This window comes from Poromitra crassiceps (assembly GCF_964638095.1).
Source record: "Poromitra crassiceps genome assembly, chromosome: 4".
Classification (NCBI taxonomy): domain Eukaryota; kingdom Metazoa; phylum Chordata; class Actinopteri; order Beryciformes; family Melamphaidae; genus Poromitra; species Poromitra crassiceps.
Window position 1 is genome coordinate 54380059 of NC_139626.1, and position 14120 is coordinate 54394178.

The following is a 14120-nucleotide window of genomic DNA, read 5'->3' on the forward strand; positions in this document are numbered from 1 at the left end:
ACATCACAACAGTCTAATCCTAATCTTAATTGGGATCCATTAGGACCCATTTTAAAGAGTTAAATTGGCTCCCCGTTGAAGGTGGAGTTCAACAGCTAAAACTTATCATGGTCTATAAAATATTGCAGGATATTTGTCCAAACTATTTTATGAAGTAGGCCTACTTCCAGTTTGTTTGGGACACTCATAGCCTGAACACGAGAGCTAGCATAGCGAATTTGAAACTACCCAAACTGAAAAGCAAAATTGGGACAAGAATATATTCCTCTATACCAGGGGAGATAGTGGAACAAGATCCCTAACCAAATTAAATGTGCAAATTCTCTGAATGTTTTTAAAAACATAAAAAAATCAAAAGCATTTTGAAAGCTAGAGTGAAGCTAATTGGTGAGGGGGAAATTGGCATGGCCATTTTCAAAGAGGTCCCTTGACCTCTGACCTCAAGATATCTGAATGACAATTCAGTGAGTGTGGATAAAACTCCCCATTTTAAGTTGCTAATCTTATGTTGCTGATGTTATTAATGTATTACATTAACACACTAATGTATATTTACTACATATCTTGTATACTGTACATAACAGATGTATATTTGTTTTATGTTTTATATTTTGTGTAACCTAACAGCTGTATTCTATAGTCTGTATTCTGTACCCTGTTTTTATACTTGCCTTATAACATCTAGGGATAAACATTGCAAACTAGCTTAGGCTATAAATGTCAGGATATATAACAAAGACTGTTTCCTGTGAATGCTCTATGTTTATGTATCTGTCCCTATAGAAATACACTTTTCAATGGGTTCTATGTGTAGCATTCACAGGCTTTAGCTTACTGTCCTTGTTCACTGTATAATAACAGGATAGAGAGAGGGAGAATTTCACTTGCTGTATTTGGTGTTTACTTTATTCCGCACTGGACTGACAGGAACCGGAAGCACACAACAGCATACCCAACCCTCCGTCGCCCTCCGGTGGCACCCGGGGAAAATGACCAAGGACATCATCAAATACATCACACTATGGGTACCCACAAGTCTCTCCTTTACAGACATGCACACTTTATGCTAATCCCCCCCCCACACACACACACACACACACACACACACACACACACACACACACACACACACACAGTGAGATTTTTGTTTAACTTTACCTCACTGTATAAAATGACCTATTGTGACCTCTAGGATAATCATAGTCATGAAACTTTACAACCACAAACTAGACACATAGGACAGGCCTATACCGGCCTCTCTCTCTCTCTCTCTCTCATTCTATTTGTGTTTCTCTCTTTCTCTCACCCGCTCCTCTCTCGCTCTCTCTCTTGGTCTTTCTCTCTTTCTCTCACCTCCCCCCCTTGTGTGTTTTCCAATTGCGTTTGATAGCGAGCGCCATGTGAGCAATCCCTGTCGGCTTTCACATGCATGCACGCTCTAACTCGCTCTACCAAGCTCCCTCTCTCTCTCTTTCTCTCTCTCTCTCTCTCTCTATCTCCTCTCTCTCCCCCTCTCTCAATGACACACAGAGGCTTCAGCAGCAGATACAAATCAAGTCATGTTTCTGTTTTTCATCTGTGGATTTTGATGTGTATTTTTAATTTCTGTTTCTGTTTCTGTAATATAATTACCAAACTATATAATGTATATAATCTAATATTTTAAGTTGTGGTGATGCTAATGATAATAATAGCTCAGGGAAATGTCCTTAGCTTTCTGACAATGTGGTCCTGAACAATATAGTTGAATAGTCCTGACCTATAGGGCATTCAGGGGATGTATAGTATGGCTTTCCTGCTATATTTACAATAAGCTGTTTCTGAGCAATTTCCAGAACAGAAGTGCTCACCACCCAATTACCAAAAATATAAGTTCCACCATAATGTTCTAAGTCCTTATACACTCTAAACTTTCAACATTTGAATAGACGCCTAACCAAAACACAATGTTTATTACAGATTTATAGACAAACTTGTCACACAGTGCTGATAACCACACAGTGCTGATAACCTATTGTTTTACTATATAAAAATAATTGCCCCCTCATACTTTAACTGCCCCCTCAGTCACTTGATTGTGGAGCTGTTTATAACTGAAGTAACAAATGGTCTGATCAAAGAGTTACCTGTGACAGTCAGAGTGACTCCAGGTGAAGCAGTATGGCTCCCAGCTGAATGGTTTGTTGTGAAGCTGAACTTGTACACAGCTGAGTCGCTCTCTCTCAGGTCTGTGATTCTCAGGCTGCAGTTCTTGTGCTCACCACCATACTCCACACGACCTGCATACTTTGAGTCTGTTGTCACATCCACAGGTTCACCACCCTCCTCTTTAAACCACAACGTCTTCTTAACTGTGACAGGAAGGTAATCTAGGTAGGCTGGGTATGTGTAGGAGCAGAGTATGTCCACTGTTGATCCTTTGATGGCACAGATCTCAGTAGGAGTGTAAGTCACTCCCCAGTCATCCTGAGGCTGTACCACTGTAACACAGAGCACATCACACACCACATCACATTCACAAACACATTACAGGACAGACTTTCATCTGCAGTGGAGCTGCAGTAGAGCTGTACCACAACATGCAATATAAATATATATATATATATATATATATAGTCACAATTCGTTAATATGATGTTTGTCGGTTACCCCTGGTTACCACTGTCATGTGATGTATGACGTTGCGTAAGGCTGTCATTGGGAAAGTGGGAGTTGACTTGGGTAGTCTATATGACGTGGCAATAAGCTGCGGCTATACTGTATATATATATATATATATATATATATATATATATTAGGGCTGTCAGCGTTAATCGCAATCCGATTAAGGGCCGACCATAACGCGCTATTTTTTTTTTATCGCGTTAATTGCATGTGGCTATTTTGGCCCTTCGTCGCACCGTACTTGTAGTCAAGCCGGTCACAGCGTTTTCCTGTCTCCTGCCTGTGCAGGCATGGAAGAGAAAGACAGCAATATGCTTCTAAATGGCTCGTTTTACTTTAAAAAACTCAGAAATGGCACAGTGGACAAGTCAACAGTAGTTTGCACCTTGTGTAAAACGGAATTAAAATATCAGCGAAGTACATCGAGTTTGAGCTATGACGTAAAAGCTAAGCATACTGGAGCAGATAGCGGCCACCTAGCAGCCAGCTAGCTAGCGCGAGACTCATCACTCATTCTTCCTTCAGTCTCAGATGGGCGGGTCCTCTAACCACTGGGAGGTCGGCTCCAATGGCTTCACGCGATATACACGTTATCAATACACAGTTTCTAATACCGAGCCATTATTCACATGGAAGTGCCAAAGTTTTTAGCTCAGACACAGCCTTCTTCGGCTGTGTCATTTTGGGTTTCGACTGCTCCACAGCGCCGCCGCCGGAAGTATCGGTTCTGGAGCGTGTACTGCACTGTTTACAATTGTGCATTCATTTTCTATTCAAGATATATTTTGTAGACATTGTTACCTCCTGTCTACATTGCACTTCTATTGAATTGAAAATAAATCTAAAATTCAAGATCACAAAGTACATTTATTTACATTCATTTGATTCCCAATCACGACACACTGGTAAGAATTATTAATATCTAATTAAAAATGCTTTGAAATGCAAAATAATGGCATTTTAAACATGCGATACAAAGATGCGATTAATCGTGATTAACTATAGTTAATCGCAAGATTAATCACGATTAAGAAAAATCTTTTGACAGCCCTAATATATATATATATATATATATATATATATACATACATACATACATACATACATACATACATATATATATATATATACATACATACATACACACACACATACATACAAGTAAAAATCCAATATATTGACACATATTGTGATTGCATCTCATCATGCAGTGATGGCAGGCAGCCCTCTCACTATGTGCTGTGGGCTCTTTACACTGTGCTGATTGGTTGCTTTCAGTCTGCAGATCCTTGCTGGGCAGAGGCTGGGGCTGCATTGATCAGCTGATCTGGGGCACCTGGATGCTCCCAATAGAGCCAAAGTGAATGTCACTTCCCGCATTTCTCTGGGCACCAGCATCCGGAAAAATATGAATGGTGGTGAACACAGCGATACACTACCTTTTTGATCCAGTTTGAATTGTGCCACGGGACGGGAGTACACACGTCATGTTTGTCAATGTAAAAGATAACGCACACCCAGTCGCGTCTCTCCCACCAGTCCATTGTTGTTGATGGTGTGCCGTATAACATGCGACACAAGATGTACCGTAAATTCCGGACTATAAGCCGTGGCTTTTTTCCCGTTTTTTGGCCCCTGCGGCTTATATAACGGTGCGTCTTATCTATGGATTTTTTCAGAAAAAAGAAAAAAAATACAAATAAAATCTCTCTTTTTTAGCACTCTTTCTAACTATAAATCCACTTCTGTTTTAATTTCCTCTCTTGCCCTCTTTTCACCACACCGCGGACACTGTGTGCACTGTAAAAATAAACAACGGTGGTGTTGTGTTATGTTGTTTTGTTGAAATGTTACGGTAATACGGTAAATGGGAGCTTCCTCAAACAGCCATCTCTTTCCCGACAATCCCCTCTGTGCGTGACCACTTACATATGGTAATTACGGTAAGCAAACGGCCACTCGGCCATCAACTCCCTCCCCCGACTACCAGGAGAAAATCACAAACTTCGGCGAATTCACACAAAGGAAGATCAAGGAATATTCCATCGAACCGGAGCAGATCATAAATATGGATGAAGTGCCTTTGACGTTCGACCTGCCACTCACTCGGACTGTTAACAAGAAGCGCCCTGGAGGATTCTTTCACCAAAAAAAAGCTTTGCTCGTTCTCGACAGCATGAGAACGAGCAGTAGAAGCAACACTCTCACTTACCATGGGGAAGGTACGCAGAAATTCACACGAGGCAGCTTTCAAGTTGAAAGCAGTCAATCTCGCATTAAAAGAGGGAAACAGAGCAGCCGCGCGTAACCTGGGCATCGATGAGTCAATGGTGAGGCGTTGGACGGTGCAGCAGGAGGAACTGTCTCAGCACGGAATATTATAGGAGTGTGAAAACATCCACAATCACCAACGGGTTCCAAAACGCTGGACTGCTGCGGGATGAAGAGGATGACGCCGCCACAGCTGGCGCTGAGGGCCGTCAGAGGCTTCAGAGGCTGTTCGATGCCGACAGTGATGAAGAGGAGTTCGTTGGTTTTGAGTGACAATGAAGGAGAGAGGAGAGTGGTTGACGAAGCCACCCTGAACCTGTTCGTTTCCGACACTGAAGATGAGGACTTTGGTGGTTTCAGTACGCAGGAAGAAGAGGAAGACGAGGATTAGTGACTTGACTTCTCTGGTTACAGGTTTGCTGCACATATAGCCTATTGTTGTGTGATTTTGTCTGGGGATTAGTGACCTGACTTTTGTTTTGTTTTGTTGAAATGTTAATAAATGGGAGCTTCCCCAAACAGCCATCGCTTTCCCGACATTCCTCTCTGTGCACGAACCCTTTCATATGGTAATTAAACATCAAAACACCCGCGGCTTATAGACCGGTGCGGCTTATAGAAGAAAAAAATAGTCAATTTTGGTCCCGCGGCTTATAGACCGGTGCGTCTTATAGTCCGGAATTTACGGTAGTTGATTGACAGACCTAAACCTTACGTTTCAGTTTCAGGACAAACTGCGACTTTCTTGACATGCATAGTTATCTTTTAAATTGACAAAATTTAACACGTGTACCCCATGGCACAAACGGGATAAAAAAATCATCATCTCTCGTCGTTCACCACCATTCACATTCAGAGAAAGGCAGGAAGTGACGTTCACTTTGGCTCTCTATTTAGGGCGGCTGTAGCTCAGGAGGTAGAGCGGGTCGTCCACTAATCACTTTGGATAAAAAGTGGTTCGATTCCCGGCTCCTCCAGTCTGCATGTCGAAGTGTCCTTGGGCAAGACACTGAACCCCAAATTGCTCCCGTTGGTGTGCCAGCACTCTGCGTGGTAGCCTGCCGCCATCGGTGTGTGAATGGGTGAATGTACCTACTGACTGTAAAGCGCTTTGGATAAAAGCGCTATATAAGTGCAGGCCATTTACCATTTACCATTCTATTTGAGCTGGCTGCTCTCTCTCTCTCTCCACCTGTTTGGTTTGAGCTTAGGCTCTCCTTATCTCACTTTCATACATCGCCAACATCTACACCACACTTTCCACTCATCCACACACTGCATTCACTACTGATGAATTACACAGCTACCTTTATTTTTGAGTAATTTATTTAGTTTATAATAAGTACTTTTGTTATTCCTTTAAAACGTGTAGTCTCCCCTCGTGTGTGCAGTCCATTGAGCCTAGGATGTTACATGCATCTCTCTAAGTAGAACTGAATATGCATCTTGAAAGGATAGGACAGGATAGGACATGGACAGGACAGGATAGGACATGGACAGGACATGGACAGGACATGGACAGGACAGGACAGGACAAACATTTTGGACGGACAAAATTGAGATTTTTTTTTAAGCCTTGTTCGAATTATGCCTCCGCCTGGCGATAGCCGTGGCCGGAGGCATTACTGTATGTTTTCAGGTTGTCCGACGTCCGTCCTTCCGAGGCTCATTGCTCGTTAATTCTCAGGAACACCTTGACGGAATTTCTTCAAATTTTACTCAAACGTCCACTTGGACTCAAGGATGAACTGACCTCACGAACACGATTTTCATGCTCGTTAACACGATATTCCAGGAACGCCCTGACAGATTTTTTTTTTCTAATTGAGCTCAAACTTGGACTCAAGGATGAACTGATTAGATTTTGGTGGTCAAAGGTCAAAGTTCATGGTCACTCATAGCAGTGGGCATTTGGTGGCAATGCCAGTCCAAATGCTTTTAATCTTTTTTTATTATTAATTTTCAATTATAGAGACATGTACAGTACACCACCATCACAGGGATGCAGACTCATTAAGAGCAAAGAAAAAAATAGGTATCATACCAGGGCAGACACCAAGTAATTCAATTAAAGCAGCTACGAGCAAGATTTTCGATTGTTATTAACACATTCACTGCCGTTGACGAGATATCTCGTCTTAAAAAAAAAAACGGTTGACTGCCGTTGACGAGATATCTCGTCTTAACAAAACAAAAAAACAAAATTTGACGGTGGGACGTCGATCAACCCCTTTTACATCTCATATTAAAATATGGGAGGTATTGAATGTGTATAATCTATTTTACCGACCCACTAAGTGGCGACAGTGCTCTCCAGACGAGAGAAAGCCAAGCAAATACAGCCGCGTGAGGAAGCCATTCTCATGAAAATGGATTGGCGAAAACGCTTTCGCTTTCGCGCAGGGAGCTGGCGGTGGGGGATTGCAAATTTGCATAATAGATTACGGGTGGAACACACTTTGAAACACGCAGCATAAATAAGACCAGAATCGCAAAAGCTTCATCAAAGCTCTCAACCGAAACCCCAAGAAACGAGCGAGCCCATCCAGACTCGCCCAAAGAGCGGCCGCCAGCAGACAGGCAGCAGCAGCAGCAGCAACTCGCTTGTGACACGCCCGCTGCAGAGCCAGGGAGGCAGGAGGAGAACACACACGGAGGGAGGAGTTTGAAGGAGAGGGGGGTTTCCTGCTGTTATGGAGGAAATTACTGTTCAAAACTATTGTTTAGATGTCTGACGTCTTACTGATGCCAAAAATGAATGGTTAAAGTGACTGTTCTATCGAATTTCACAAAAAGGCATTTTTCTCAGCTTAAATTTTCAGACGCTGAAACCATGCTGTATTGAAATGCTAATGCCTACATAACTACTAACTCTACAAACTAACTCTTTTAGACAGAGAAAGCACACATTCTATTAGTTCTTTTGAGATATTTTGTGTTCACAAAATCTTAGCAGAAAATAATCCTCGGCTGTTGAAAGATGAGCCAGAATCCTCAAAAAAAAAACTTGGCAGAAGCTACCTACAGTAAAAAAAAACGGCTGGCAGTGAATGTGTTAAACAGTCTAAATTTAATATCGATGCCTCACATCTTACCTCTAATATTAGACGAGTCCAACGCAGAATAGTCTCGCTTGAAAGCCGACTGAATCGGCGAGTGTTGTCTTGATGATTAGTCTGTCTCATAGACTGTAAAGGTTTGTCTGCGGGCCGGTGTCATCAGGAAGTGAAATGAAACGGTTTGCGGCAGCCACTTTGGCCATAACCACAAAATTACAAAATTACTTTCAAACAAATTGTTAGAATATAACGAGAGATGTTCGCGAGAGCAGAAAGTAGCAAGGACAGCAGGAGGGGAAAGCTGTCCTTCTTGTTTTGGGTCTGTTGCTAGGCACGTGGGACGTGGATCAAACCCTTTTACATCTCCTATTAAAATATGGGAGCCACCGAACGTGTATAACCTATTTTACCGACCCACTAAGTGGCGACAGTGCTCTCCAGACTAGAGGAAGCCGAGCAAAAACACCAGGAAAAAGCGTGAGGAAGCCATTCTCATGAAAATGGTTTGGCGAAAACGCTTTCGCGCTGGCACACAACGGTAGGGGTGGGCGGATCGATCCCAAAATATCGATACTCCCGATACCTGAGTCTCGTTTTGAAGATCGATCCTGACATCAAAATATCGATTTTTCGATCTTTTTTGCGTGCATTCATGCAGGGCTTCTCCGCCTCGGATTTGCTGTTGTCATGTCATCACATGTGCACTGAAACAGAGTATACGTGCCTGGGCCAATAATAGTGCTTGAACGATATGCAGGGCGGGTCTTGTAAAGGAAGGCAAGCAGCAGAGCACAGAGTGGGATTGAAATCCGACGCGCACAATCGCATACAAAAACACACATGCCATTACGTGATGGCTCAAAGGAACAGGAGCAGATCGTTTGGTTATTTTACATCAGTATTGTTGTGAAGTGTGACGTAGCCGCATGCAGGCTGTCCAGTACTGTGGGACCACTAGCCTACTACAGTACCAACTTGTTTAAGCATCTGAGAAACAAGAAAGAGAGCTCTGACCTGCAGAAAAGAAGGGGAGGAGGGAAATATCAGACAGACACCCCCCCCCCTCCCCCCTCAACACAGAGATAGACTCCACGGGCAGTCTTTTCACAGAGGAAAATAATATCCAGGTATATATAGTAGTTGAATTAATATTAAGGATCTTCAGCATTGGTTAATGTTACATTTTCAAACTGTAGCGGTCATAATTTATAGTGGTTGATAAATTGATAAACCTATTGATGACACACTGCTCTCCCCTACATGAAAGTTCATAAGCCATATTTAATAGTAAAAAGTATCGGTATCGGTATCGATATCGGCAATTCTGGACCAGTATTACTTGGTATCGGATCGACACCAAATTTTGCAGTATCGCCCACCCCTACACAACGGTGGGGGATTCCAAAAATAGACTGGGTGCAACACACTTTGAAACACCAGCAGAAAGCCCAGAATCGCATGCAGCTTCATCCCAGCTCACAACCGAAAACCCAGAAACGAACGAGCCCCATCCAGACTCGCCCGACGAGCGGCCGCCAGCAGCCAGGCAGCACAGACAGCAGCACACAGGCAGCCTGTGACAAACGCTGCAAAGCCACCAGAGACACACCCACGGAGGGAAGAGTTTGAAGGAGAGGGGGTGGGGGTGCTGTTATGGAGGAAATTACTGTTCAGAACTATATTGTTTAGATGTCTGATGTCTCACTGATCCCAAAAATAAATGGTTAAAGTGACTGTTCTGCCTGTTCTATCGAATTTCACAAAAATGCATTTTTCTCAGCTTTCGTTTTCAGACGCTGAAACCATGCTGTATTCAACTGCTAATGCCTACATAACTACTAACTCTACAAACTAACTCTTTTAGACAGAGAAAGCACACATTCTATTAGTTCTTTTGAGATATTTTGTGTTCACAAAGTCCTAGCAGAAAAGAATGCTCGGCTCTTGAAAGATGAGCCAGAATCCTCAAAAAAAAACTTGGCAGAAGCTACCTACAGTATTGGAAAAACTGTTAGCAGTGAATGTGTTAAATGCTCAACATTGTGCGTTTATTCTTACCTGGAAATCACACATCGATCCGTAGGCGAGCTCTGTTTACATTTCGGGCAAAGGGGCAGATAATGGATCCGATCGGGGTCCTTTAAGCCGCGTGCGATTGGTTGAGGCATTAAATACTACGATCTGATTGATTCATAAACTACAGCTATCCCGCAATTTGCCTGAGTGATGATTAAAATATACATTTAGGAAAAAACCTGTTTAAACAAGAGCTGCCAACAAACTTTTTTTTTTTTTTATATACAGGGGGAGTCTCACTGAGAGCAATGCTCTCTTTTTCAGGAGTGCCCTGTTCACATTCACACACACATTCATACCTGGAAGCTGACCAGTACAACCACAGTCTGATCTGCTGGCCACTGATCAGCTCCACTGGAGCGGTTTTGGGGTTAAGGGCCTTGCTCAAGGGCACAAACAGTTTTTTTATTCATAGAATTATTTGGCATGATACATAAAATATTGTGTCAAGTGTCGATGAGGATCAATCAACAACACGAAAAACTGTCTTGGCCCACCGTCTATTTGTTTGTCTGTCCTGTGTTCGGCCACAGCTATGCTGTTTTACATGCGATTGGGCTGAAACCTTCAGGGTGTGTAAAGGGCACCCGTGCAGTTGACCTGACGGAGCCGGATTTTCTAATTAGGCTAATTAGCTAATGATGTGATGTCATCAGTGATGCCATCAGTGATGTCATCAATGATGATGTCAAAAGTGATGTCCTAAGGGCACACACACACACACACAAACACACACAAACACACACACACACACACACACACACACACACACACACACACACACACACACACAGAAGGAAGCATTGTGACAAGACTGATCAGTGATATCACACACACACACACACACAAGGAGGCATTGTGACAAGACTGATCAGTGATGTCATAAGGGGGCACACACACCCTGATGATGTCATCAGTGATATCATAATGAGGCACACTAGGGATGCACACAATTAATCAAAACTCGATTAATTGCTTGTTAAGGATTTACTCGAGCAAAGAAAAATTACTCGATCAAAACAAAAACAAAAAGCAACGTGCGTTCTGATTTCTGACAGTAGAATGGTGTTTTCAAATAATTTCTCAATGATCCACCAGAGGGCGCAATGATATTACTATAGCCCTTTTCAGACACATCACGCAGGCGCAGTAAACTCTGAACACCTGGTGGCAGCCATTTTAAGATTGGTCTGAAATAGAAAAGAAAACCCACACAGTTGCAACGACCATGAAGAGGGCGAAGAGAAGCGTTGTGTGGGAACATTTTGATAAGAAAGGAGAAGATACTGCCGTATGCAAACACTGTGAATCGGTGTACAGCTACAACAACACAATGACAGCACTGCTCTATCACTTGAACGGTGTTCATTCAGATAAATTGGCTGGCTCCTCTTCATCTCCGCTAGAGCAACCCACCATCAGCTCAGCGTTTAAGAGGAAAAGTTGTGACTCACGGCGAGCAGAGAAAATAACCCAGTCGATCTGCGGGGTTATAGAAAAAGACATGATGCCTATCTCTATGGTTGAAGGCAGGGGATTTAAGCAAATGATGCACCTCCTGGAACCAGCATATGATATCCCAAGCCGAAGCACAATCACCAGGTGCTTTGAGAAGAGATACGGTGATGCTAAGTCCAAGTTGCTAGCGGAGCTAGCAGACGTTACATCTACAGTACCGGCGGCAAGGTTGCACTGATGACAGATAGCTGGACTGCCATGACAACCAAAAACTACGTGACCATCACCTGCCACTACATCACCCAGGACTGAGGAGTCAGCAGTGCGGTGTTGCTAACCAGAAGCTTGCCAGGCGGGCACACAGCAGAGCACCTCGCCGAGCAATTAAAGGATGCAGTGAACGAGTGGGGGCTTGACGGAAACGTTATGGCGTGTGTGCACGACAACGCGAGGAACATCACCGCAGCAAATAACCCCAGCAGAGTGCCCTGGTACAGCAGAGTACCCTGGTACTCGGTGGCTTGCTTCGCTCACACACTTCAGCTCACCATAAATGACGGATTCACCATCTACCTCAACAAAGTCATCTCCACAGCTGGCAGGCTTGTGAGCCACTTTAACCATAGCACGGTCGCCACCAAAGCCCTACAAGAGAAGCAAACTCAACAGAGGCTGCCAGCCCACCAGCTCATCCAGTCCATCAAGACTCGGTGGAATTCAGTTTGCGATATGTTCGACTGGCTAGTGGAGCAGAGGTGGGCGGTGGTCGCTGTCCTATCTGACCGGACTGTCACCAAGCTGCCTCTCGCCAGAACCCTGGAGCTGAAAGATGAATACTGGCGTGTCATGGAGGACGTAGCGCCTGTATTATCCGCACTGAAGATTGCAACCACAGCGATGTCGGCGGAGTTAACTGTCTCCATCAGCAACACGTATCCTGTCGCATTTGGCCTCATCAATGAACATCTCCTAAGGAAAGAGGGCGACTGCCCACGAGTGGTGGAATTCAAGGGAAAAGTCCGCTCCTCCATGATTGAGCGAATGATGGTAAGCCTAAACATTACACTTTGCACAGGGACTCTTAAATTCTGTGTTTCCCAAAAACATTATTTTGAATTGGTCATTAACACGTTCACTGCCAATGGCGAGTTGACTCGTCAAAAAAATTCCAACGGTTCACTGCCAATGACGAGTTGAGACGTCAACTACGTGGATCAATGCCCCCCACGTCTCCTATAAAAATATTGGAGCGACCTAACGTGTACAACCCATTCCACCGACCCACAAGTGGCGACAGTGCTCTCCATTCTAGAGGAAGGCAAGCAAAAAGCAGGAAGCGATTCTCATGAAAATGGATTGGCGAAAACGCTTTCGCGCTTGGGAGCTGGCGGTGGGGTTTTGCAAATTTGCATAATAGATTACGGGTGGAACACACTTTGAAACACGCAGCATAAATAAGACCAGAATCGCAAAAGCTTCATCAAAGCTCTCAGAACCCCAAGAAACGAGCGAGCCCATCCATCCAGACTTGCCCAGCGGCCGCCAGGCAGACAGGCAGACAGGCACAGCAGCAGCAAAGCAGTGAGCCTGGTGACGCGAGGTTACAGCAGCAGCAGCAACGAGCTTGTGACCCGCCCGCTGCAGCCAAGAAGAACACACACGGAGGGAGGAGTTTGAAGGAGAGGGGTGTTTCCTGCTGTTATGGAGGAAATTACTGTTCAAAACTATTGTTTAGATGTCTGACGTCTTACTGATGCCAAAAATGAATGGTTAAAGTGACTGTTCTATCGAATTTATCTCAGAATAAATTTACAGACGCTGAAACCATGCTGTATTCAACTGCTAATGCTTACATAACTACTAACTCTACAAACTAACTCTTTTAGACAGAGAAAGCACACATTCTATTAGTTCTTTTGAGATATTGTGTGTTCACAAAATCCTAACAGAAACGAATCCTCGGCTCTTGAAAGATGAGCCAGAATCCTCAAAAAAAACCTCTGGCAGAAGCTAACTACAGTTTTGAAAAACGGCTGGCAGTGAATGTGTTAAGCAACTTTTATTTTATGGTGCATGGTGGCAACGATGCTGGACCCTCGCCACAAGCACCTGTTTTTTTTTAACAGCAGCACAGCGACAGGATGCCAAATCTAAGCTGATTGAGCTGGGAGAGGCTTTGGAGGACGAGGAGGAGGAGGAGGTGGTCACCCCGACCCAGGCCCGAACGCACAGCCCGAAGGTGATGCAGATGTTCAGCCAGAACCGGGACCTGCAGCCATGAATCAGGCCTCCGCAATGGCTATGCTTTTGGGGCCAAATTATTCAGCTGCTCCTGCCATTAGCAGCGTGGATCTGGAGGTTGAGAACTTTATCCGGGACATTCCCCCAGCCTTAGAGACAAATCCGGATAAGTGGTGGAAGGCCAACGCTGGGAGATTCCCCAGACTGGCAACGATGGCACGCCAGTACCTCTGCATACCCGCGACATCTGTACCATCCGAGCGTGTGTTTTCAGCCGCTGGACTGATCGTGACCAGGCTGCGTTCCCGTCTGACACCCGAACACGTGGACATGCTCATTTTCCTCAACAAG

The 14120-nt window shown here is 44.1% G+C and overlaps 1 protein-coding gene across 1 annotated transcript in view; it reads right to left on the bottom strand.

The window, feature by feature from the left end:
* The window catches only part of LOC310775844 (uncharacterized protein), a 263961-nt gene that overhangs the window by 149866 nt on the left and 99975 nt on the right, over positions 1-14120 (bottom strand). Inside the window, exon 4 of the mRNA XM_083635971.1 lies at positions 2127-2480. Coding sequence (XP_083492097.1) covers positions 2127-2480 — 354 coding nt within the window. The remainder of the gene's footprint in view (positions 1-2126; positions 2481-14120) is intronic.